Genomic DNA, 27,309 nt, shown 5'->3' with positions numbered 1-27,309 from the left:
TAAAATAACGAAATTGAGTCATAGAGGTCTACAGCACTGAAAAAGGCCCTTCAGCCCATCAAGTCTGCACCGGTCAAACAAGTACCTAACTATTCTAATCCCATTTTCCAGCACTAGGTCCATTGTCTTGTATGCCATGACATTGCAAGTGCACATCCAAATGCTTAAATGTTATAGGGTTTCTGCCTCTACCATCCTTTCAAGCAGTGAGTTCCAGATTCCCACCACCCTCTGGGTGGAAAAAATGTTTCCTCACATCCCCTCTAAACCTCCTGCCCCTTACCTTAAATCTATGCCCCCTGGTTATTGATCCGTCCACCAAGAGGAAAAGTTCCTTCCTGCCTACGCTGTCTATGCCCCTCATAATTTTATACACCTCAATCATGTCCCCCCCATAATCTCATTTGCGCCAGGGAAAATAACTCCAATCTATCCAATCGCTCCTCATAACTAAAACTCTCCAGCCCAGGCAACATCCTGGTAAATCTCCTCTGCCCTCTACTGCAATCACATCCTTCCTATAATGTGGATTCCAGAACTGTTTGCAATACTCTAGCTGTGGCCTAACCAGCATTTTATACAGTTCCAGCATAACCTCCCTGCTCATATATTCTGTGCCTCAGCTAATAAAGGCAAGTATCCCATATGCCTTCTTAACCACCTTATCTACCTGTCCCGTTACCTTAAAGGATCAGTGGACATGCACACCAAGGTCCCTCTGATCCTTGGTACTTCCTAGGGTCCTACCATTCATCGTGTATTCTAGTGCCTTGTTTGACCTGCCCAATGTGCATCACCTCACACTTATCCAGATTAAATTCCATTTGCCACTGATCAGCCCATCTATTTGACCAGCCCGTCTATATCCTCCTGTAATTTAAGGCTATCATCCTATTTACCACCCCACCAATTTTCTTGTCATTCGCGAACTTACTGGTCAACCTTCCTACATTCAAGTCTAAATCGTCTATGCATACCACATACAGCAAGGGACCCAACACTGATACCTGTGGAACCCCACTGGACACAGGCATCCAGCTGCATAAACACCCCTCAACCATCACCCTCTGCTTCCTGCCACTCAGCCAGTTCTGGATCCAATTTGCCAAATTGCCCTGGATCCCATGGCTCTTACCTTTGTTATTCGTCCCCCATGTGGGACCTTATCAAAAGCTTTCCTGAAGTCCAAGTAGACTACGTCAAATGCATTGCCCTCATCTTCACACCTGGTCACCTCTTTAAAAAATACAATCAATTTTGTCAGACATGACCTCCCCTTAACAAAATCATGCTGACTGTCCTTGATTAATCCCTGCCTCTCCAAGTGTAGATTAATTCTGTCCCTCAGAATTGCTTCCAATAGCTTCCCCGCCACTGAGGTTAGACTGACTGGCCTGTAGTTCCCTGTGGAATACAACCCAGCAATCTACAATATCAGCATTATTGGGCCAAATTATGATTCCCCCAACCCCCTCAATTTTCTTTTGAATAGTCTGCCATCACTATCAAAATGATACATGTCAATCTAGTGGACTAGTAAAAGGTAACTATTTAAAGCTTAGGGGAACTCAAGAGAATGGTCCTCAAGGCAGAAAACATTTTTGGGCATGATGTTCAATGAACTTGGGAACAAATAATCTAGCACATAGTGAAAATCAGCCAAGCACTCCTGATCATTAGCCTTCTGGAAAGAATACATGTTTCAATGTTGGGCAAAAGCAAGATTAGACTCTTCTGTGATTCTCATCAACCACTCCCAGTTAAATGGTCCACTCCAAAGATTGGTCACACAAGATTGGTCTCTTGGGGGAGCTACAAAAGCCATGAAACCATATTCCAACCTGAATCAGTGCTATCCAGAGAGGAAGATTTGGGCAAGCAACCTTTTCACCACACAAATCACAAACAGCAACCATCTCCAATGAGAGAATCCAACCATATCATCTTCACATGCAATGATATCACTCAACATCAACATTCTGGCAGTTACTATTGATCAGAAGCTTTAACTTGACCAGCCACATAAATACTATGGCTAAAAGGGGCTGGAAATTCTGTGGCCAATGTCCACCTGACTCCCTTAAGTCTTTCCACCATCTATAGGAATGTGATGGGATACTCTCCACTTGCTTGGATGAGTACAGCTTTAACAACACTAAAGAAGCTCAACTCCATCCAGGATAAAGTAGCCTGCTCGATTGGCACACCCACCACCACCAGTGCAGTGTACACCATCTACAAAATGCACCGCAGCAACTCGCCAAGGGACCTTCAATAGCACCTTCCATACCTGTGATCTCTACCACCTAGAAGAACAAGGATAGCAGGCATATGGGGGCCACCATCACCTGGAAGTTCCCCTCCAAGTCATGCACCATTTCTATATTGTTGCCGGGTGAAAATCCTGGAGCTCCCTCCCCAACAGCAATGTGGGTTATAGTATACCTACATCACCTGGACTGCAGCAGTTCAAGAAGGCAGTTCACCACCACCTTCTAAAGGGAGAGTTAGGGTTGGGCAATAAATGCCAGACTTGCCAGCAATGCTCACATCTCATGATTAAATAAAAGACTTCTTGCATCTCCCTTAACTTTGTGCTCTAAAAGGAGAATAATCCCATTTATTGAAATCGCTTAGTATTTTTAAACATTTGTTCATGGGTTTATTTGTGTTTTGTTCGTTCATTTATTGCCCAGCATTCAAGAATCAACCACATTATTGCAGATCTGGAGTCACATGTAGGCAGCAAACTTCCTTCCTTAAAGGGCATTAGTGAATCAGATGGGTTTTTATGACAATGGTTTCATAATCATTATTAGATTTAATTCCAGATTTTTATTGAATTCAAATTCCATCATCTGCCATGGTGGGATTAGAACCCGGGTCCCCAGAGCATTACCCTGGGTCACCAGTCCAGTGATAATACCACTACTCCACCGCCTCCCTTATAATGTACTCTCATACTTTCTAGCAGATTATTAATGAAGAATAAGATCATTTACTGATCATCCCTCTCCAAAAATAGTATAAATCCTAGTTAATGAAAGACTGAGGCAACTGAATAGCCAATCAGAAAATACATAGTAAGCAAAAACTGCAGATTCTGGAAATCAGAAATAAAAATAGGTAATGCTGGAAACATGTTGCAGATCAGTATCTGTGGAGAGAATAATCAAAGTAATGCTTCATGTGTGAACTCCTTTTCAAAACAGGCATTGCAGAAGAGTGTGCATCCAAACGGTTTACTTGCCTGTTTTTTCCACAGATAATGATTAAGTTGCCATGTCTCCAAAAAAGGGCCTGTGTGGAATAAATTAACTTGCAGCATATACAAATGATCAGCCTCTTTTAAAACAGGTAATGTATTGCTGACGTACAGGTGCCATGTTTCCACATTGGTTAGTGTTCCATGCAGTACGTTTGTGAAAGAATTACAGTTCTGATCATTTCTGGTAATTAATTCAGAGCACAGAAAACCTTCGCATCAATCCTTTACTGATGATACTGAAACATCTATACTTCAGTGTAAATTGACTTAAAAAGGTATAAACAGGAACTACCAGTGCAAAATGTCGTAACAACAGAAAAAGAAAATGAAATATTTTAGAGCTTATCACTCCAAATGTATGCTAAAATTCTTGGTATGGCTGGAGTTAGGGCAGAGGTAATGCATGCAATACCTCTGCTAATACATGCAAGAAGATACGAAGACAGTTGACTCCATCACGCCAGTGCTGGTTCTAGCTCCACAATGGAGTTTTCTCCTTCAATGTTATTTCACTGCTCTTTCTCGGTACCATTTTTATATTTTTCTTCTTCAATTACTTATCTAATTTCCTCTTAAATGTTGTGGTTCACTTGACTCCTAATCTCCACTTTATGCTCCTAGTACTAATTATAAGTTTATATCCCCCTTGTTACTAACACAATACCAAGTAAAAACAACTTATTTACCCTCTCAAAAACTTTCCCTTCCACAGTTCATTAACAGTCAATACCTCTCCCAAAAGTAAATAAAGAGGCTCTCACAATTGGCTGAACTTGAGTATTTTGAGCTTAGGGGAAATCTAAAGTTTCTCCTCAAAAGGATAAAGCAATTGAAAGAAAAAAAAGTTTAGTACGGTATTTCCCTTCAAGCCATTCCAATGTTCACCCCTAAAAAGCATCTAATGTTGATATTGTAGAGCTACGCACTAGGAGTGGTATTTATCCTAGGAGTTCCAGAATATTTATTTTCAATTGCAGACCAATTAGGATTAAGTTTTTAATATCTTTGTACTTATCAATTTTAATTGATGAAAAATACTATTTTAAAAAAAGGAAAAATATATCTTGAAAGTCACCCAGAGACAGGTATTTGCCATTACTGGTGCATACCCCTACAGCTTTTGTATGAGAAACAGTGTCTTATTTAAGATGCAGAAATTACTCTTAAATTAATTCATATTTTGTGCATTAAAAAAACGGAACAAGTGGCAGATCAGCTTCTTGGCCACAGTCAAAGACATTCAAAGCAAAAATAGCTTTCCGTGTAAACATTTTGTGAATTGGAATTCAAAACTGAAGAGTCTTTTGCTCTATGGCAGCTGGTTGCTGCTCCATGATTGCTTCAGAAAAAAGGTTCAATTGGTATCTTCACGGCCAATACTGGCATCCCGGGTCCTCACTTGGTGCTGTTGGCCTGTTTGCCTGGAAAAAGGATAACAATAAAGAAGGAAATTAACAACTTGGCAATGTATTTAAATATAAGCACGCTAACTTTAGCATTATAAACTACTTTGCTAAATAAATAGGTTATCCTTTCATTATTTGTTTTTCAAAAGGGACCTTAATTAAAAATTGTTTTAATTCACTATTCCAAGGCAGCACTATTATTTTTAAAAGTGTTCCAAGGCTTAGAAAATTCTACCTTGGCTTCTTCTGCATTATGTCTACATATAGTTGATTGTGAAAGGTTAGTGAAAGAGGACGTGGATTGGAACTGCAAGTTACCTGTCAGCCTTCTTGATCAGGGAATACTGGGTGGTCTAAAGGATAAATTTAAAAAAGGACCAGAGAACAAAATGAAAAATAGTGGGGTGGGGCAGGGAAGAAAATAAGTGCAACTGGCACAAATCGTAAAATAACAAATGTGGTGGGTGAAGTTAAGGAACAACCATATCTATTCTGTGATTGATACCAATGTTCCCTCTGTGTGACCATGCAGCGACCCAAAAGTCCCCGCACAGGCCCCCTCTAGGTTACAATGCATGTTCGGGAGGGCAAAAAATAGGCCATGCACTTAAAAGGAAGGCACACTCCAAAAGAAAATTAGGAGATACTTTGATTGATACTAGCATGTAAAACTTTTGATATATTCATGGAAAACATTGCATTTAACACTCACTGAAATATCACGTTAGGCACAAAGTAATTGGCAATTAAGACTCCAGGTGAACAACAAATCCTTTTATGCTTTCAAGATAACACACAAAACCTCCATTAAACCTCCCAGCTCTTTGAGAAACTATTCATATTTACCACAAAGTTCAACAATCAAAACAGGGTGGATGCAAATATTTACAGATGATGGGCTTTTAACACTTGCTTGGAGATCTTAGCATAAAACAAAAAATTTGTATTCTAAGGCAATGGTCCTGATATCCTGAGGAAATCAACAGAAAGTAGTCTTTGCAAGATTCATTCCGGCAGGTACTTGTGGAGTCATGTTCCACACCTCCATTGTCGGAATAAACTAAAACAAAGTTGGCAACCCTGAAACGTGTATGTTCAAGGCACCTATAATCTAAATGCTGATGAAATGAATTAAAATATACCATGAACTAAACTGTGATGCTGAGCACACAGCATGCAAAATAATTACAAAGTATATGTGAAGGGAAAAATAACTTGTATTACTTAGTTTTAAAAGTCAATCCTTAGCATACAGCTGACAGTCAAAGCAACGTTTTGTCCATCCCTATGGCCTTGAGGGCGCTCACCATAGAATGGAATAAGGTCTCATGTAGATTAGGTGAGCTTGGGTGTGACATTTTGCTTCCGTGCGTACGATGCATTGGTAAACCAGTTGAGTTTTTACAACAATGTCAAATTTCTGGTGCCCGCCCACAAATACAAGATATTATCCAAGACACCTTACAGTCAATTAATTAATTTTGAGACACAATAACTCATTATATAAACAAATATGACAACCAATTTGCACAGAGCAAGATCCCACACACCAAGTGAATCTGTTCTAGATGGAGTTGAGGAAGGAATGTTAATCTGATACCCTTCACGCTCAGACAATAGTGTAGGGGGTGTGTTATTTTAACATCGCACTTGTTTAACAACAGGTCATTCCTTCAGTGCAACACTTAAATGTCAGCATAGATTGGGCTCAAACCCGTGGAGGGGCTCGAATTCACAAACCTCTGACTTAACTGGCTCTCAGATATGAATGTTCTTTTTCTAGTTCTTGCACCCTGAAAGCTTGACCAGCTGTTGGAATAATGTATTAAATATGCACGACATTGATGCAAGTGCACAGCTGCTCCAGTAACAATGCATTCGTGTAACAGTTATTACAATGCAAATTAAAATTCCATCGCTACCACCACCTTTTAACGAATATTAACGTGCCAACGCAGTTACAGAACTGTTTAGCAAGTAGCAAGTCTAACTACTAAGAAAGTTTATATTCTTATAATCATAAGACCACATAGATAGCCTGTATTGGTAACTGCAGGAATTTGACGGGCCCGCGGACAGATGTAAAATCCCAAATTAGCAGCTTACATGACACTATAAAAGGTGAAGCACGCTCACCCTTACCCACTGCGGATTGAGGTGCATTTCGCTGCCCCTGACTTAAGCCAAGTCCAGTTTCTTTTGCGTCTCGACCAGTTTCGACTGCAGCCGCCTCTTCCTCCAATCCAGGAACCTCCTCCTCAGGATGTTTGCCTGCCAGCCGATAATGACCCCTGAAGTAAAGGACAGAACAACCGCTAGTTGCAACGTCCTCTCGGACACTTCAGCCATATTCACCCTGGTGTGGGGCAGGAAGCAACCTCCCACCGCGCGTGCGCTCTCCGGGCCACGTTCCAGTGTCTCGGATCAGCTGAGAGGAGGAAGTAGCAAAAATAAAGTTACTTTGCGCCTCGCTGAGGGCGCAACAACTGGTGTCTGAATGTAACAAAAAGCAGTTAAAACAGTGATTTATTTGCGGGTTGCAAACAGATTTATGGTGCGTCTTTTTCTTATATTAGTTCATTCCTGAAGGGGTTGATCATGTGACATTCTGACCACGTGGCCACTGCTCAGACGAATTCTACGCATGTTTATTGCATTCACCTTGATGAAGTTTGGGTCCCCTGTATTTTTTGCGGGGTATTGCCCCAATAGTTGTTGCGCATTGAATGCCAAGAATCAGTAGCCCCCCTTGCGAACGGGCGAAGGAAAGGATCCAAAAGGCGAGCAAGAAGGGGAAAGCTATAGGCCTCTGCCGGCTCTCTGCTTGGCCCGCCTCGATTACCCCGACACTTTCTCCCCCTGGTCCTGCACCGTTAGGCCGCCAATCAGGCCCCGCATCGGGTGTCTCTCTCGCCCCCACCCCCGCCAACCTGAGTGAGTAAGTGACTGGCCAATGGGTGTAGTGATTATGGTTTTATTTAGTGTAATGTACCTCTAAGAATAATACTTCTTAGGAAAGATCGCATGACCTGTAGTAACCAACAGGAGAGTACCGTGGACTACCTAAGCAGTGTAGAGATAGAGTTGGAGTTGGAAGCTTTTGTGTAGTTGCTGCTGAGTATATTGTAAATAAACTTAATGTTTCTATTTAAGTGTCTGCAGTTCAACTCTATTACTAACAGTACAACTCAACCATCCTACAACACGGCTTTTCTTTACACCTTTTTTTGAATGGGTGTAAGGTGCAATTCTCCAGTCGTCTGGCACCAACCAAGTGTAAGACTGAAAAATTTACAATCTTGCTTCCCTCAGTATTTCATCTGATCCTGGTACCTTATCAAATTTAAGTACAGACAGCTTATCCAGTATCACCTCATTAATTTTAAATCATTATAGTGTCTGAATTACATCCTACTTCACCATGGCCTGGGTAACATCTTCCTTGGTAAAGACAGATACAAGTATTTAGTTAATATTTCAGCTGTGCACTGTGCCTCCATGTGTAAATCCACTTTTTGGTCCATATTCAGCCTTACGCCTCCTTTTACCACCCTTTTACTATTTGTACGACTATAGAAGACTCTGAGATTCAATTTTATGTTAGCTGCCAGTCTCTCTTCATACTTCCTCTTTGTTTCTCTTGTTTGCTTTTTCACCTCTCTTCTGAACCTTCCACATTTAGCCTGGTTCTCAATTGTATTTTCTACCTGACACCTGTCATAATACACTTTTTCTTCTTTATCTTAATTTCTATCTCTTTGTCATGCAGGGAACTCTGGCTTTATTTGCCCTACCTTTCCCTTTTGGGGGAATATACCTTGACTGTGCTTGAACTATCCCTTTTGAAGGTTGCCCATTGCTCAGCTACCATTTTTCCTGCCAACCTTTGACTCCAATTTATTTGGTCCAGATCTGTTCTTACCCTATTGCAGTTGGCTTTCCTCCAGTTAATTATTCTTATTCTGGATTGTTCTTTGTCCTTTTCAATAGTCAGCCTAAATGATACAATGTCCTCTCAATATTCAACTGACACTTGATCCAATTGGCCCACTTCATTCCCAAAAAACAGGTCTAGCAGTGCCTCCTTTCTCATTGGACTGGACACATACTGCTGTAGAAAATTCTCCTGAACACACTCCAGGAACTCTTGCCCCTTTCTTCCCTTTACACCACCACAATCCCAATGTATATTTGGATAATTAAAGTCCACCATGATAACTACTCTAAAATTTTGCACCTGTCTGTAATTTCCTTGTAAATTTGCCTACATCCTTCCCACTAGTTGGTGGCCAGTAGACTACACTGAGCAATGTAGTTGCGCCTTCTTAGTCCCTTAGCTCAAGCCAAATAGATTCTATTCTTGACCCCTCTGGGACATCCTTTTTCTCCAGAGCTGCAATGCTCTCCTTGGTCCATACCCTACCCTCCTCCTTTTCTTCCTCACCTATCTTTCCTGAATATCTTCTATCTAGGAATATCTAATACCCAGTCCTGCACTTTGAGCCTGGTCACTGTTACAGCCACAACATTGTATTTCCACATGGCAATTTGCATCTGTAACTCACCAATCTTATTTACCACACTCCGTGTTTTAGACTTCATTAAACTCTCCCTTACTCTGACCCCACCTATTAACTTACTGATTTTAGTGTTTTCTATCTCTCCCAGTATTCGGTGCACCTTGGTATTCCTTTCTGATATTGTGTCCTGATTCCCACACCCCTGCCAAGCTAGTTTAAACTCACCCCAATAGCACTATCAAATTGCATTGCGAGGAACTCAGTCCTGGCTCTATTTAGGTGCAAACTGTCAAGCCTGTACAGGTCCCATCTCCCCAGAGCCAGTCCCAATGTACCAAGAATCTAAAGCCTACTGTCCTGTATAATCTTTCCAGCCACGGATGCATTTGCTTTATCCTCCTATTTCTATACTCACTTTTGCTTAGTTCTAAGTGTAATCCGGAGATTTCTATTTTTGAAGTCATGCTTGCTAATTTCCTACCTAGCTCCCTAAATTCTGCAGGACCACATCCCTCTCCCTGCCTGTGCCATTTGTACTTAAGTGAACTACGACTGCTGGCTGCTCACCTTGCCACCTCAGGGTGCTCAGAGACATTTTTGACCCTGGCACCAGGGAGGCAACCATAACTCATATTTAACCCATTGAGCCAGAATTCCTCTGCATTCTACAAAGTGGGATCAGACTGCCCACTCAATGCGATTTTCAACAGATTTCACATTTCTCCCCATGACCTTAGACTAATTTGTACTTGGATTCTGTGTAAATATGACACTTTGAACTGGGAACCATAGCCAGAGCCAATTGGTACTTGTACTTCACAGACCACCGGATGAAGTGATGAAACTGTGGCCCCATTTGCCCTTTCATGTAGACATAAAAACCCAGGGCACTGTTCAAGTAAGGGTAGGGGAGTTCTCCAAAATGTCCTAGGCAATATTCAGTCCCCAACCAACCCCTTATCCCATTGCTGTTTGTGGGACCTTGCTGAACAAATTGGCTTTTGTGTTTCTTGCATTGCAACAATGATTACTGTCATGTCCCTGAGACATGAAAGAGATCAAAACTATTTAAATCAAACTTTACTTTCTTTGCTTATCTAAAAAAAAGCTTTGCTGAACCAAAAGATGGCTGCTACCGGTCATGATTCACAAGTTGGATACAGTTTCTGGAAATTTACTGCAGCAGTTACAGGACAAAATCTCATCTTGTGAAATCTCATACCTCTCATTGTGAGGACACATTACAATCAACAAAACCAGGGACCAGCAGACGATTTGTCTCCCCAGCCTGGTCCTCTCATAGGTGCAGAGCTATCGAAACCCATTATACCTGTAGAAGTGCTAATGGCCACCATCTATCTCCTAAGGTGAACAATGGATTTTGAGCGGAGGCAGAGAAACTGTTAGCCTGCAACTGATTCATTAATGGGCAACATCACATGATCTAAGCTTCTGGCCTCTGGAAAATTTTAATATTACATTTCTAGACTCACAACTCAGTCTGCTGTTTAACCTCCAGCCTGCAAACACAACAGCAGAACTCCAGGCTGACCAACAGCCTGCATCAAGTCAAAACTTCCTCAAAGCCTGCTTCTGCAAGATTCCTGCCATAGCCTGCTGAACAGTAATCTCTGTATACCAACCTCATCTCACTGCAACACCATAAGCTTTAAAGGAATTCTGCAACTCCTGCTGAAGCAGGAGCTAGCTGAACCACTTGAGCTGTAACTCCTCCGTGAAGGAATCCTCACTGAATGCTGGCAATCATGTGAACTGATATCCATATCTGTGATTCTTTTTCTTTTAAGTTATTAATGGTGGTAAAACCTCCTTTTCCCTATTTTCTTATTGTGTGCTTGTGTTTGTGTGCGTGTGTGTGTATGAAGTTACGACCAACCCCCAGGTTTGAATGTGTGAATAAATTATACTTCTGATTTAACCCTAAAGAGAGTTTGCTGTGAGTCACTTTAAAATTTACATCACAAGCAGAGAGTTTGGGGAAACATGCTACAGCCTACTGCAAAAATTAAAACACCTCTGTTTACGGACAGATGGCAAGAAAATAAAGGGGCTCAGATTTGCTTCTCTCCCCTATCCGTAACATTATAAATCAATGGGACTTCATTGGCTGCAAAGCACTGAGATTATGAAAGATGCTATATAAAAATGTCATTTTTTAAAATTATAGTACAAAGGCCATTTAGCCGTTGCCTGTCGCCTTCCAGCATTTCATGTTAAATTAAATGAAACCCAGATTTCAAGATATTCAGTTTCAATGTTACTATGATGGCTTGGCGACAGATGCTGATGTCAAAAACAACAATCCACAAATTATCTCTTCAGCTATCAGCAAAGGTGCGCCATATGAAGACACACCATCTGAAATGGAGTTGTTTGCTGCATGCCCATTGTCTTTCGTAGGGAAGGATACCAGCAACAAATATTGCTTTCTTCATTAGGGTTGTAATCCTAAAATCAGACAGTAGAAAGAGGTCATAGCTTAGGTATTGATGACTGATGAAAGATCACTACACGGTAGTGCAAATGTTGGCAGTATAGCTGTCATGAAAGTATGATTTTCATAATATTCTGATTTGTTGTAAAATAGGTTTCTGAGGGGTTGTGTTTCTCTGTCTGTTTACATTTTGTGGCCAAACAGACTGCAAGTTGAAGTTATCAAAAGGTGTAAGGTGTAGAAGTGCCTTTGAAATGCTAAGTAGGTAAACATGGTTGGGGTCTTAGCATGTAAGGTGTGACAGGAATTTGCATTTTTAGATAGATGAAAGGTTTGAATTTCAAGGAGGTTAATGAAAATATTTGCAACATGAAAAGATCTATATTATAAGAAAGGTGAAGTTCCAAAGACATATGGAAACAATGGAATTTACATATTAAGAAAAGAGAAACATATATAAAGGAGAATGAGGCTGTGTGTCAGGAGAAGGCATTGTGAGATCTAACAGAAGTGTCTGAAGTAGCCTTAATGAAGCCTCCTGCATTTGTGCATAAGCCTGCTGTCTATAGAAACTGGAGCTGGAGAAAAATCATTTGGAGTTCCAATGTCCAGACTATTATGTTAATTTGCTAGATCTGTTTAAAATCTAAAAATCTATTTTTGGACCATTGCCTTAAAGGGGGTATAACTGGGACTCAGGTTAATTTTAGGAGTTATTATAGTAGTAATTTGTAGTCCTATGTATGTGTTTAAAATCTTTTCTTTTGTTAATATTTTAATTTAGTTTTTTTTTAAATCTCAAAGTCTTGGTAGACTTACTACCTCTGAATTCAGTGCACGCATCTCGAAATAAAGATGAATCGCAAAACCGTTGTGATAGTGCGATCAAGGTTCCCTCTTGGATTTGATCCACCTGGCACACATTAACTGTTGCATCATAACAGCATTTATTTTGCAGGAAATTCTGGAGCAAATCCCTGCAGAAAATGTTGACACTTATTTGTGTCATTTTCTAATATATTGAAATTTTCAACAAACGTGGGAGACAAATAATCTATTCCAGTGGGGAAACCAGCTGATTATTAACCTTCTGGAAAGACTGCACAAATCAATGTTGGGTGGGGACAGGATTTGCTTTTTTCATTAAGTATCATCAACCATTCCCAGTGAAATAGCATGCTGCAATCATTGTGTGCTCACTCAAAGATTTGTCCCTGGGTGAGATACAAAGAGATGACTAGCACCCATGAAACCATATCTCAGGATGAATCAATGCGGACTCAGTTCTAATGAAGGGACGCCAGGATCTAACTCGGTTTCTCTCCACAGATTCTGTCTGACCTGGGAATTACCAACATTTCCTGTTTTTATTTCTGGTCATTTGCCTCCTTTCTTCCTTATGAGTTGTGTCCGGAATTTTGGACATGATAAACAAGTGGACAGCAAGTCCATTGCAAAGTGAAAAGATTTTATTATACATAAAAGATGGCTTGGAGGCAATCCAGAGAAGGTTCACTAGGTTGATCCCGGGTATGGAGTGATTTTCTTATGAGGAGAGGTTAAATAGGTTGGACCTGTACTCACTGGAGTTAGAAGAATGAGAGGCAACCTTATTGAAACATATAAGATTCTTAGGGGGCTTGACAGGGTGGATGCTGAGAGGCTGTTTCCCCTTTTGGGAGAGTCTAGGACCAAAGAGTAAGGGGTCGCCCATTTAAGACAGAGATGAGGAGGAATTTCATCTCTCAGAGTGTGGTGAATTCTTTACCGTAGAGACTGGGTCGTTATGTATATTTAAGGTTGAGATAGATTTTTAATCAGTAAAGACATCAAGAGCTATGGGGAAAAGGAATGAAAGTGGAGTTGAGGATTATCAGATCAGCCACGATCTCATTGAATGGCGGAGCAGACTTGATGGGCCAAATGGTCTACCTCTGCTCCTGCATCTTATGGCTTAGCAAACTAGGCAGTAATTTACACAATTTAACAGGTTATACTTATGAGTTTCAGCTACAGACAATGGAGCATGCAAAAACTTGGACTGGACTTCTCTTGTAGACTTCTCTTTTTGACTTAAACTCTTATAGTCTGTTGGACTTCTGCACCCGATAGGGTTTCTTGTACTTCTCGGACCTTGGGTGGTGGTAGTCCCTCTGTTGTATTTGTTTTCTCTTCACTGCAAAGAACATGGTTTCAACCTCTTTTCTTATACCTTGAACTAGTTCCCTCATTTACAAAATAACTGGTCAATTGGCTCAGATATCAGGGCAGAGAATTGATTTTTAATTGGCCCTGTGCATCCGATGTTAGCTCCTAATTTATTACATTTCTAAGAAGATGATTCTCATGCATCCAGAACACCTTGTAAATTTATACCAGCTCTAATCTGTCTGGTACAGCTTTATGCAGTTAAAGTTAAGTATACAATCCAAAGTTACAAGTTCACTTAGATTCTGAATTATAATGTTTAAACTTATACATAGTGTTAAAGCCGCAGTGTTGAATACATGGTTAATTTGTTTACAAAGAGTAATTCTAAGGCATGATTTTCTCACAGTTGGTTTGCAAATCAGAGGCCTGCTAGAAAATTCCTGATGCTTCTCAGAGCTTCTTGCGTGATTTCTACATGCTGCTTTCTTTACAGTTTAAGTTCACAATATCCAAAAGGGGTGAATATCTCTTTTCCTTCAGCCCCCTTAAGTGACTGTCAAATATTCTGAATAGTTCACCTTTTATGCATTGAGCATTGACTGTGCTTGGCAATTGATTTTTATCATTACACGTTATTAAAATATCATAAACTAAAATACTAAGCGCAAATAATAAAGTCATTCCATTTAATTCAACTTATGGTCACATATCATGAACCATCTCCTACTATGCATGATCCCCAAAGGTAGATTCTTCTTTGTTTTATATTTCACATTGTGTTGTTTCACAAGCATGTTAGTTTTTCAACATTAGGGTTTCAAAGCTATAGAATTGATCTAAGATGGTTAGATAGTTTCCTTTACAAGGTCCCAGGCATAATCTTCAACAAATGCTGGTGACCCTCCCAGATTTATCTAAGATTCTCAAATTATTAGCATCAATACCTCTCTCAACATTTGCTCTTTAGTCCAAGTTCCATTGGTTAATATACATTTTGATGCAAAGAAAATCATAGTACAATACACAGAAAGCTACAGTGTACATTATTTTAAAAAATCATGCAAATATACAGTTATCTCACTCAATCAAAAGATAAGGCTGAAGTAAAAACAGAAAATGCTGGAAAAACTCAGCAGGTCTGACAGTGTCTGTGGAGAGAGAAACAGAGTTAACGTTTTAAGTCTGTATGACTTCTTTACAGCTAAAGAGAAGCAGAAAAGCGATGAAATTTATACTGTTTAAGGGGGATGGAACAGGTGAAGCTGGATATAAGGTCAGCGATAGGTGGGGGCTACAGGGAGACTGACAAAGATGTCATGGATACAAGACAAGGGGAGTGTTAATGGTAGTGGTAAGGGCTAAAAAAAAAAGGTGCTGATTGTGGCATAAAGGTAAGAAAGCAGAATGTGTGAATAGCAGAACAAGGGTAAGCACTATGTGAAAGAACAATATGGAACAAGTAACACTCCTTTTGGGAGTGGGGTGGGGAGAGGGGCAGTGTTTGGGGAAAAATGATAGGAAGAGGGATAAAAAAAGATTTAAAAGGGGATAAAACAAGGAATAAATGTATATAAATAAATAAATAAATAAATAATGGAAATAAAATTTTTAAACGGGGGATTTAAAAAGGGGTGAAGATAGAGGAGAGAGTTCATGGTCTGAATTTGTTGAACTCAATGTTAAGTCCAGAAGGCTGTAAATTGCCTAGTCAGAAGATGAGGTGTTGTTCTTCCAGTTTGCATTGGGCTTCACTGGAACGTTGCAGCAGGCCAAGTACGGACATGTGGGCATGAAAGCAGGATGGGATGTTGAAATGACAAGCGACCGGAAGTTCTGGGTCATGCTTGTGGATAGACCAGAGGTGTTCCGCAAACCAGTCACCCAGTCTACGTTTGGTTTCCCCAATGTAGAGTAGACCGCACTGGGAGCAGCAAATGCAGTAGCCCCAATTGAAGGGAATGCAAGTGAAGTGCTGCTTCACCTGAAAGGAGTCTTTGGGCCCTTGGATGGTGAGGAGGGGGGAGGTAAAGGGGCAGGTGTAGCATCTTTTGTGATTGCATGGGAAGGTGCTGTGGGAAGGGGATGAGGTGTTGGGAGTGATGGAGGGGTGGCCAAGGGTGTCCCGGAGAGAATGCTCCCTATGGAATGCTGACAGATCGGGCAAGGGGAAGATGTGTTTAGTGGTGGCATCATGCTGGAGTTGGCAGAAATGGCGGAGGATGATTCTTAGAATGCAGAGGCTGGTGGGTGAAAAGTGAGGACCGGAGGATCCTATCATGCTTCTGGGAGGGAGGGGAGGGTGTGAGGCAGAGGTGTGGGAGATGCATCGGACACGAGTTGAGGGCCCTGTCAAACACAGTGGGTGGGAAACCTCAGTGAAGGAAGAAGGAAATCATGTCAGAAGGGCCCTTTTGGAATGTGGCATCATCAGTACAGATGCGACAGAGGCGAAGGAACTGAGAGAATGAGATGGAGTCCCATTAAGGCTAAAGCATTTGCTACAATCTTCAGCCAGAAGTGCCAAGTGGATAATCCATCTTGGCCTCCTCCAAAGGTCCCCAGCATCACAGATGCCAGTCTTCAGCCAATTCGATTCACTCCATGTGATATCAAGAAACGGCTGAAGGCACTGGATACTGCAAAGGCTATGGGCCCTGACAATGTTCTGGCAATAGTACGGAAAACTTGTGCTCCAGCTTGCTGCTCCCCTAGCCAAGCTGTTCCAGTACAGCTACAACACTGACATCTACCCAGCTATGTGGAAAATTGCCCAGGTATGTCCTGTACACAAATGCAGGACAAATACAACTTGGCCAATTAACCCGCCACACCCCCCCCCCCCCCCCCCCCCCCCCCATCAGACTACTCCCAATCTTCAGTAAAGTAATGGAAGGGGTCAACAACAATGCTAAGAAGAGGCACTTGCTTAGCAATAACCTGCTCACGGATGCCCAGTTTGGAGTTCCACCAGGGCCATTCAGCCCTTGACCTCATTACAGCCTTGGTTCAAACATGGACAAAAGAGCTGAGCTCCCAAGGTGAGGTGAGAGTGACTGCCCTTGACATTAAAGCTGCATTTGACCGAGTGTGGCATCAAGGAGCCCTAGCAAAACTGGACTCAATGGGAGTCGGGGGGACACCCTCCGCTGTTTGGTGTCATACCTTGCACAAAGGAAGATGTTTGTGGTTGTTGGAGGTCAATCATCTCAGCTCCAGGACATCACTGCAGGAGTTCCTCAGGGTCATGTCCTTGGCCCAACCATCTTCAGCTGCTTCATCAATGACCTTCCATCATAAGGTCAGAAGTGGGGATCTTGGCAGATGATTGCACAATGTTCAGCACCATTCCTGTCTCCTCAGATACTAAAGCAGTCCAAGTCCAAATGCACCAAGACCTGGCCAATATCCAGGCTTGGGCTGACAAGTGGCAAGTAACATTTGCCACACACAAGTGCCAGGCAATGACCATCGCCAACAAGAATCTAACCATCACCCCTTGACATTCAATGGCATTACCATCACTGAATCCCCCACTATCAACATCCTGGGGTTATCACTGAACCGGACTAGCCATATAACCCTGGCTACAAGAGCAGGTCTGATGCTAGAAATCTTGCGACAAGTAACTTGCCACCTGACTCACTGCTCTTTTACCCCTATCCACCTTGTGGATATGTCTGACCATGTATTATTTTCCTCCCTCGTCCACAATTTTTTTCATTCTTTCATGGGGTGTGGCTGGCCTTGGCAAAAGGCCAGCATTTGTTATCCATCCAATAAGAAATTGTCATTCATGGACGCACTCACACCTCATTCCCTCATCATTTGGATTGATTTCTTTTCACCCATTATATCACCTCCAAAAATTATTTTAGAAAAATTCCCATGTGGTGGTGTAAACAGCTTCTTGCGCCAGCAGTTCATGGATCGCGGAGGTGTGCAATATAAAATGGAGGAATCTAATTCGTTGTAGGTATTGTAAGGTGAAGTTGCTGCTCCATATGATTATTTCAGAAAGTTGATTATTTTGGTATCTTCGCGGCCAAGATCTGCTTAGTCCCTGAAGGGTATTAGTAAAAGGGAAATTACAACTAAGTAACACATTAAAGACGCACGGTTTACGCTTCTCTTTCAAGAGACCCTTATCGTTATAATTCTTTTAAGTACCTTTAACTGTCCAGCAATATTATTTTAGCCGACTCCGAGACCACGGAAATTCTACTTTAGTTTCTTCTGTGTCAGGCCCACAAGGTGGCTGGTGACAAGCGTTGAGCGGAAAGCCTAGAATATGAGACAAATGGTATAAAACAGAAGAAAACATGCTAAGCATAAAAACGTATTCCGCCAACGCTGGTACCGATGCCACAGTTTATTGGCCTCCCAACCGGCAATGAATCCGACAACGAAGAACAGAGCATGGCTAAGATACGATATCCCGAGCAATGGGTCTTCCATTTCTCACTTCCGTACAGAGCGGAGACAACAGCTGGGTGAAGGAAAAAGTTCATATTGCGCATGTTCCACTGAGTGCCCAACGCCTGAAGGATGGGAGCAAAAACATTGCTTTCAGCGCAACTGAAAATAGCAAAACCAGGTGTTAAAATAGCGATGGATTTGTGAGGTACATATATATGTTTCTGATGTAACTTCTTTCGAAACTAGGACTAGTCCTTTGGTAGTACAGAACTTGAGAATTGTTGAAAAAAGAGACATGTTGAAGCTTTTTGTCTTGCAGTCGTCATGACACTTGCAAGAATACCAATATAAGGGGGAAATCAACAATGTATACTATTATGAAAAGACGGCTGATTGGTTGGCAAGTGGCGTTGCCATTGAGAATGCATCACTGATGGTGACTGACGCCAAGCATTGTTTGAAATTTAAACCAGGCAGCTATACCCTGATTGGTCAACGCATTACCCTGAGGAATGAGCTAGTGAATGGCTGTCACTTATTTTGCTTAGCTGAAACAGGCACAATGTGTTCACATGTTCTTTCTGTCTGCAAAGAACAGAGCCCCGTGTATTAATATATGTAACTCCCACTACACGCAAATGCACCACACTGCAAGCTTGACTAAATTGGTTGTCAGCATAATTCTTAGCCTACTGAGGATTATTTAGCAACAGTTGTCCAATTGTGGAATCACATCTAATGTTGGACACTGTTTTGAGTTTTGCAAGCACGGCTGGGTGCGGTCCGTAACCTGCCCTTTGCGAACAGCGGCTGGAACATGCTGTTTGGCGCATTTGTGTGCACTAGAAGCTACATATATTAATACACAGGGCCATGTTCTTTGCAGACAGAAAGAACATGTACATAGCTCTCAACTCTAGACTGGACATCCATGGGGATTGGTGGGCCATAGCAGCAGCAGAATTGTACTCAACCACAATCTGAAACTTCATAGTGCTGTATATTCCCTACTCTACCATTACCACCAAGCCGAGGGATCAACCCTGGATCAAAGAAGAGTGCAGTAGAGCATGCCAGGAGCAGCACCAAGCATATCTAAAAATGAGGTGTCAACCTGGTGAAGCTGTAACACAGGACTACTTGCGTGCCAAACAGCATAAGCAGCAAGTGATAGACAGAACTAAGCAATTCCACAACCAACAGATCAGATCTAAATGCTACAGTCCTGCAACACCCAGTTGTGAATGGTGGTGCACAATTTAACAACTCACTGGAGGAGGAGATTTCACAAATATCCCTATCCTCAATGATGGAGAAGCCCAGAGCATCAGTGCAAAAGGTAAGGCTGAAGCATTCACTACAATCTTCAGCCAGAAGTGCCTCTTCCAGAGGTCCTCAGCCAATTCGATTCACTCCATGTGACATCCAAGAAATGGCTGAAGGCACTGATATGGGCGCTGACAATATTCCAGCAATGGTGCTGAAGACTTGTGCTCCAGAAATTGCTTCACCCTTAGCCAAATTGTTCCAGTACAGCTACAATACTGCCATCTACCTGGCAATGTGAAAAATTGTCCAGGTATGTCCTGTACACAAAAAGCAGGACAAATCCAAATTGGCCAATTACTGCAACACCAGCCTACTCTCGATCATCAGTAAAATGATGGAAGGGGTCATCAACAGTGCTATTAAGTGCAATTGCTTAGCAATAACCTGCTCACTCACACTCAGTTTGGGGTCTGCAAGGGTCACTCAGCTTCTGACCTCATTAAACCCTTGCTTCATACATGGACAAAAGAATTGCACTCCAGAGGTGAAGTGAGAGTGACTGCTCTTGACATCAAGGCAAGATTTGACCAAGTGTAGCATCAAGGAGTGCTAGCAAAACTGGAGTCAATGAGAATCGGGGGAACAGTCTCCTCTGGTTGGAGTCATACCTAGCACAAAGGAAGATGGTTGTGGTTGTTGGAGGTCAGTCATCTCAGTTCCAGAACATCACCGCAGGAGTTCCTCAGGGTAGAGTCCTCAGCCCAACAATCTTCAGCTGCTTCATCAATGACCTTTTTTTCCATCATAAGGTCAGAAGTGGGGTTATTTGCTGATGATTGCAACATGTTCAGCACCATTCACTACTCCTCAGATACTGTAACAGCCTGGTCCAAATGCAGCAAGACCTGGACAATATCTAGGCTTGGGCTTACAAGTGGCAAGTAACACTCATGCCACACAAGTGCCAGGCAATGACCATCTCCAACAAGAAAGAATCTAACCATCACCCTTGACATTCAATGGCATTACCATCGCTGAACCCCCCACCATCAACATCCTGGGGGTTATCATTGGCCAGAAACTGAACTGGACTAGCCATATAAATACTGTATCTACAAGAGCAGGTCAGAGGCTAGGAATTCTACGGCGAGTAACTCACCTCTTTACTCCCCAAACACTGTACCATCTACAAGACACAAGTCAGGAGTGTTATGGAACACTCTTCACTTGCCTGGATAAGTGCAGCTCCAACAACACTCAAGATGCTTGACACCATCCGGGACTAAGAAGCTTGATTGGCACCAAATCCATAAACTGCCTGGGAGGGTGGTGGAGGTGGGTTGCCTCACATCCTTTAAAAAGTACCTGGATGAGCATTTGGCACGTCATAACATTCAAGGCTACAGGCCAAGTGCTGGTAAATGGGATTAGGTAAGTAGGTCAGGTGTTTCTCACGTGTTGGTGTAGACTCGATGGGCTGAAGGGCCTCTTCTGCACTGTGTGTTTCTGTGATTCACTCCCTCCACCACCGCCAAACAGTGGCAGCAGTGTGTACCATCTACAAGATGCACTGCAGAAACTCACCAATGCTCCTTAGGCAGCACCTTCCAAACCCACGACTACTACTATCTAGAAGGACAAGGGCAGCAGATGGAGATAGTGGTATTGTCACAGGACTAGTATTCCAGAGATCAAGGGTAATGCTCTGGAGACTTGAGTTCGAATCCCACCACGGCAGATGGTGGAATTTGAATTCAATAAAAATCTGGAATTAAAAGTCTGATGATGATCATGAAACTATTGTTGATTGTTGTAAAAACCCATCTGGTTCACTAATGTCCTTTAGGGAAGGAAATCTGCCATCCTTACCTGGTCTGGCCTACATGTGACTCCAGACCCACAGCAATGTGGTTGACTCTTAACTGTCCTTTGAACAAGGGCAATTAGGGGATGGGCAACAAATGCTGGCCTAGCCAGTGACACCCACATCCCATGAGCGATTTAAAAAAAATACATGGGAACACCACGACCTGGAAGTTCCCCTCCAAGCCACTCACCATCCTCATGGGACTGAGATGATTAACCACCGACAACCACAACCATCTTCCTTTGTGCTAGGTATGACTCCAACCAACAGAGAGTTTTCTCCTTGATTCCCATTGACTCTAGTTTTGATAGGGTTCATTCTCACACTAGTGATGCCACACTCGGTCAAATGCTGCCTTGATGTCAAGGGCAGTCACTTTCACTGTCAACAATCCCTTCAATCGCAGTGTCAACAATCCCTTCTATCACTTTGTTGATGGTCAAGAGTAGACCTCTGGGACAATAATTGGCCAGGCTGGATTTGTCCTGCTTTGTTTGTATACAGGGCATAACTGGGTAGTTTTCCCCATTGCCAGGTAGATGCCAGTGTTGTAGCTGTACTGGAACAGCTTAGTTAGGAACGCAGCTAGTTCTGGAGCACAAGTCTTCAATACTATTGCTGGAATGCTGTCAGGGCCCATTGCATTTGCAATATCCAGTGCCTTCAGCTGTTTCTTGATATCACATGATGTGAATTGAATTGGCTGAAGACTGGCACTGTGATGCTGGGGACCTCAAGAGGAGGCTGAGATGGATCATATACTTGGTACTTCTGGCTGAAGATGGTTGCAAATACTTCAGCCTTATCTTTTATGTGGTATTTAACTGGGTAATTACCCAGGAAATGTTGGTTAGATTAAAACCTAGTCCAACACATGGGATCTACACAACACATCCCTAATCACCTCCCTGGCTGCCACCCATCTACCCCCTGACACCCCCATCTAACCCCCATGACATGCCTACCCCCCAACCCCCAACCACCTCCCCCCACCACCTCAATACCCTCCCAATCTATCTACTCCCAGACCACCTGACTATCCACTGAACCGACCCAAACACCCCCTCAACCTGACTGCCCCTCCCAACCACCTGACTACGCCCAACCACCCTCCTGACAAGACCTGACTATCCCCCAACCCAACTACCGCCCCCAACATGGACATGTCAGAGGAACTGTTTTTGAAGGTAGCATCATCGGAACAGATGCGACCTCCCATATGGGGTATGTGGAACATTCCTTGTTCCAGTCCTACTCCGGCCCCCTTCCACAACTCTTTCTCCGGTACATCGATGATTACTTCGGTGCCGCTTCATGCTCTCATTGGGACTTGGAAAAATTTATTAATTTTGCTTCCAATCTCCACCCCTCCATCATTTTCACGTGGTCTATCTCTGACACTTCCCTTCCCTTCCTTGACCTCTCTGTCTCAATCTCTGGTGACAGACTGTCCACCAATATCCATTACAAGCCTACCGACTCCCACAGCTACCTTGACTACAGCTCCTCACACCCCGCTTCCTGTAAGGACTCCATCCCATTCTCTCAATTCCTTCGCCTCCGTTGCATCTGTTCCGATGATGCTACCTTCAAAAACAGTTCCTCTGACATGTCCTCCTTCTTCCTTAACCGAGGTTTTCCACCCACGGTCATTGACAGGGCCCTCAACCGTATCCGGCCCATCTCCCGCGCATCCGCCCTCACGCCTTCTCCTCCCTCCCAGAAACATGATAGGGTCCTCCTTGTCCTCACTTATCACCCCACCAGCCTCCGCATTCAAAGGATCATCCTCCGCCATTTCCGCCAACTCCAGCATGATGCCACCACCAAACACATCTTCCCTTCACCCCCCCATCGGCATTCCGTAGGGATCGTTCCCTCCGGGACACCCTGCTCCACTCCTCAATCACCTCCTACTCCTCAACCCCCACCTATGGTACCACCCCATGCCCACACAAAAGATGTAACACCTGCCCCTTCACTTCCTCTCTCCTCACCGTCCAAGGCCCCAAACACTCCTTTCAAGTGAAGCAGCTTTTCACTTGCATTTCCCCCAACTTAGTCTACTGTATTCATTGCTCCCAGTGTGGTCTCCTCTACATTGGAGAGACCAAACGTAAACTGGGCGACCGCTTTGCAGAACACCTGGAGTCTGTCCACAAGAATGACCCAAACCTCCCTGTCGCTTGCCATTTTAACACTCCACCCTGCTCTCTTGCCCACATGTCTGTCCTTGGCTTGCTGCATTGTTCCAGTGAAGCCCAATGCAAACTGGAGGAACAACACCTCATCTTCTGACTAAGCACTTTACAGCCTTCCAGACTGAATATTGAATTCAACAACTTTAGGTCCTGAACTCCCTCCTCCATCCCCACCCCTTTCTGTTTCTTCCCCATTCCTTTTGTTTTTTCCAATAAATTATATAGATTTTTCTTTTCCCACCTATTTCCATTATTTTTAAATATTTTTAAATCTTTTATGCTCCCCCCACCCCCACTAGAGCTATACCTTGAGTGCCGTACCATCCATTCTTAATTAGCACATTTGTTTAGATATATATCACCAACTTCAACACCTATGTGTTCTTTTGTTCTGTTGTCTGTGACATCTTTTGATGATCTGCTTCTATCACTGCTTGCTTGTCCCTACAACCACACCCCCCCCTCCACTTCTCTCCCCCCCACCCAACCCCCCCTCCCCCCACACACACACACCTTAAACCAGCTTATATTTCACCCCTTCCTTGAATTCACCTAGTTCTGTTGAAGGGTCATGAGGACTCGAAATGTCAACTCTTTTCTTCTCTGCCAATGCTGCCAGACCTGCTGAGTTTTTCCAAGTAATTCTGTTTTTGTTTTACCCCTCCCAACCACCTTGCTACCACCCACTCCAACCAGAGGTGACTACCCCAACCCCTCCCAAGTTGTCTACAACTCCGGAACCAACCTGACACCCCAACTTGACTACCCTCCCTACCACCTGACTACCCCCTTGGCCTTCTGATTATCCTCCCCCAACCAGACCACACCCTCAACCTGACTACTCTTCCCTACCACCTGGCTATCCACTGACCAGACCTGAATATATCCTGACTCGACTACCCACTTACACCCCTACACACCTAGCAACTTATCCACCCGCCAATTCCCCCAATCACCCACTTGCCCATTCACCCATGTGCCCATACATTCACTAAGATTCAGACTGGATCTGTAAGCTTACCATACAACAACTAATGCAATAAAAAGTGGGTGTATCGTGTTTTGCCCTGACTCCACTCTGCCCCAATGGAAATCCCCAAGGAACACTGCATTGTGCATTTTCTCTGACAGCGATGTTCAGAAGGTCCCTGAAGAGAAGCACAGCAGCATTGAGTCGGGAGAATTTTCAAAAGCAGCAGGAATCCTATCTCAGCCATTCTGTTGACATGTTTTGTTGCACTTACCTTATAAAGGCTGGGTACCCTGGAGCATATTTTTGTTATTCTTTTGTGCTAGCATCTGTTTTACAAGAAGTTCAGAGAACCAGGAAGTCCCACTAGGATGCAAAGAAGGGAAACTCTGAGTGGAGGAAAAGGAGAAACTCAAAATGGGTAAAGAATATTGGGATGGTCTTGGTTCTGTTAGGACCACTAGGCTCATTGCAATCTTGGTCCAAACATGGACACCGGAGCTAAATACCAGAGGTGAGGTGAGAATGACTGCCTTTGACATCAAGGCAGCATTTGACTAAGCGTGGCATCAATAAACCTTAATAAAGTTAAAGTCAATGGAAATCAGAGAAATATCTCTGCTGGCTGGAGTCATCCCTAGCACAAAGGACAATCGTTGTGGTTGTTGGATGACAATCATCTCACTCCTGACCATTCCTGCAGGACTTCCTCAGGGACCTGCCCAGGCTGAGCCATCTGCACCTGTTACATCAATGATTGGGTCAGAAGTTGGGATGTTCGCTGATGACTTCGTGGGTGGAGGGGAATGTAAGGAGGAGCTTTTTTTGTGCAACGTGTGGTAATGACCTGGAACCCACTCCTACAAGGTGGTGGACGTGGAAATGATCACTGATTTTGAAAGGAAGTTGGATGGGCACTTGAGGAAAATAAATTTACAGGACAATGGGGGTAAATTGGGGCAATGGAACTGACAGGATTACTCTACAGAGAACCAATGTGGACTTAATGGAATGAATAGCCTCTCCACTTCTGGACCGCCATAAAAATGACTCTGTGGCTTCATGATCACGCAGTATTCAGTCCCATTCATAAACCCTTAGATAATGAATCAGTCTGTGCTTGCAAGCACCAAGAACGAGATAACATAAGGGTTTGGGCTGATGAATGGCAAGTAACATCATACCACACAAGTATCAGGCAATGACCATCTCCAACAAGAAAGAATAGAACAATTTCTCCATGACATGCAACCACATTATCATTGCTAAATCCCCCAAGATCAAATCTTGGAGGTTACCATTGGCCAGAAACTTAGCTGCACCAGCCTCATAAATATTGTGCCAACAAGAGCAAGTCAGAGGTTAGGAAATTATTCATCTTGACTCCCCAAAACCTTTCCACTACCTACAAGGCATAAGTCAGGAGAATGATGATTCACCACTTGCCTGGATGAGTGCAGCCCTAACAACACTCAAGGAGCTCAACACCAGCCCTCCCAACACTTTGAATGTTCACTCCATTCACCACTGGTGCAATGTGATTGCTATATATACCATCTACAAGAGGCACTGCAGCAACACAGCAAGTCTTCTTCAACAGCATCTTCAAAACTCTCAACCTCTACCACCTAGAAGGACAAGGACAGCAGACACATGGGAGCAGCACCAACTCCAAGTTCCCCGCCAAGTTACACACCATTCTGACTTGGAAATATATCGCTGTTCCTTCGCTGGATCAAAATCCTGGAACTCCCCTCCTAACTGCACTGTGGGTGTACATACACCACATGGACTGCAGTGGTTAAAGAAGGTGGCTCACTACCAAGTTCTCATGGACAATCTAGGATGGGTATAAATGCTAGTCTTGCTAGCAATGCCCACATCCCATGAATGAACAAAAAAAAGATCACAGGCGGAAACTAGAAGTGGCTGAAATATTTGATTCCACTAGTAACTAATAGTAATTCACTGAAATTGCAACAATAATTTAAAGTAATACTGGTAACACTCAGATTCCCTTTATAACCAATGGTAATGTAATTAAATTACTGATAATCTTTGTAACTGATAGCAAAATGCTCCAATATCCTATCTGTAAACTAGTGGTAATCCTATATCCCTTTAATATTCATTCTGTAGCTACAGCCAGAATCATCCTGCATTGCATAAGGTGCACTCAGGCTCCCAGCTGAAGTCACTTTTAACAAGCACTCCCTATGCACTTGGGTTCCAATTTGGACTCAGGCTCTGTGTGAATGTAACAAAAACACTGTTAAAATAGTGATTAATTTGCAAGATGCAAATATATCTTGGGAGCCTCAGTCAGAGCCAATCTGTACTTGGACTCCACGCATCAAAACCAGCTGGCACTGCACAACCTGAGACAAACCAAGAGATTGCACAAAGGGCAGCAGGCTCAGCCTATAAGGCCTTGATTACAAGACCAATCTCAACTCAACACCAACATTTCTAAACCACTACCTGGGCTTGCACACAATAAAAGTCGATTCACTGGGACAAGAGTCTACATGTCCACCCACGCATTCTTCTCCATGGATATCATTGAAGAATCCTGCAAGTACCACATGGGTAACACTGCCTTCCCCCAGGGAACTGATGTAATCTGTGTAGCACCAATTTCTCTTGCAATATGTCCAACTAATACAGAGCAGGAAAAAACAAAGCCAATGAATGTTTAGCGTAGCCAAACAGGAGCATTTAGTTCAGAGGAGGACATGATCATATTGCTCTCAACACACTGTCCCTCAGATACTATATCCAGTTCT

The 27,309-nt window shown here is 43.0% G+C and overlaps 1 protein-coding gene across 4 annotated transcripts; it reads right to left on the bottom strand.

The window, feature by feature from the left end:
• Positions 1–3,478: 3,478 nt before the first annotated feature.
• LOC121278420 (mitoregulin-like) lies at positions 3,479–18,242 on the bottom strand. Of its 4 annotated transcripts, none has more exons than XR_005943139.1 (3): positions 17,968–18,237; positions 6,781–7,102; positions 3,479–4,689 (listed from the first exon to the last, which is right to left on the bottom strand). XR_005943139.1 is itself a non-coding variant. In XM_041188840.1 (3 exons), the coding sequence occupies exon 2, from the start codon at positions 7,021–7,023 to the stop codon at positions 6,853–6,855; it is 171 nt and encodes a 56-aa protein (XP_041044774.1). In that variant the 5' UTR covers positions 7,024–7,102; positions 17,968–18,242; the 3' UTR covers positions 3,479–4,689; positions 6,821–6,852. The 4 variants fall into 4 exon arrangements, 3 of the variants coding, with proteins under 3 accessions (XP_041044774.1, XP_041044773.1, XP_041044772.1); XM_041188840.1 differs by having other exon boundaries at positions 6,821–7,102; positions 17,968–18,242; XM_041188839.1 differs by having other exon boundaries at positions 6,811–7,102; positions 17,968–18,234.
• Between the last annotated feature and the right edge of the window lie 9,067 nt (positions 18,243–27,309).

This window comes from Carcharodon carcharias, chromosome 5, assembly GCF_017639515.1.
Source record: "Carcharodon carcharias isolate sCarCar2 chromosome 5, sCarCar2.pri, whole genome shotgun sequence".
NCBI classification, from domain to species: domain Eukaryota; kingdom Metazoa; phylum Chordata; class Chondrichthyes; order Lamniformes; family Lamnidae; genus Carcharodon; species Carcharodon carcharias.
Note: the sequence above shows the minus strand (reverse complement) of the source record. Positions and strands in the feature narration are given on the sequence as shown.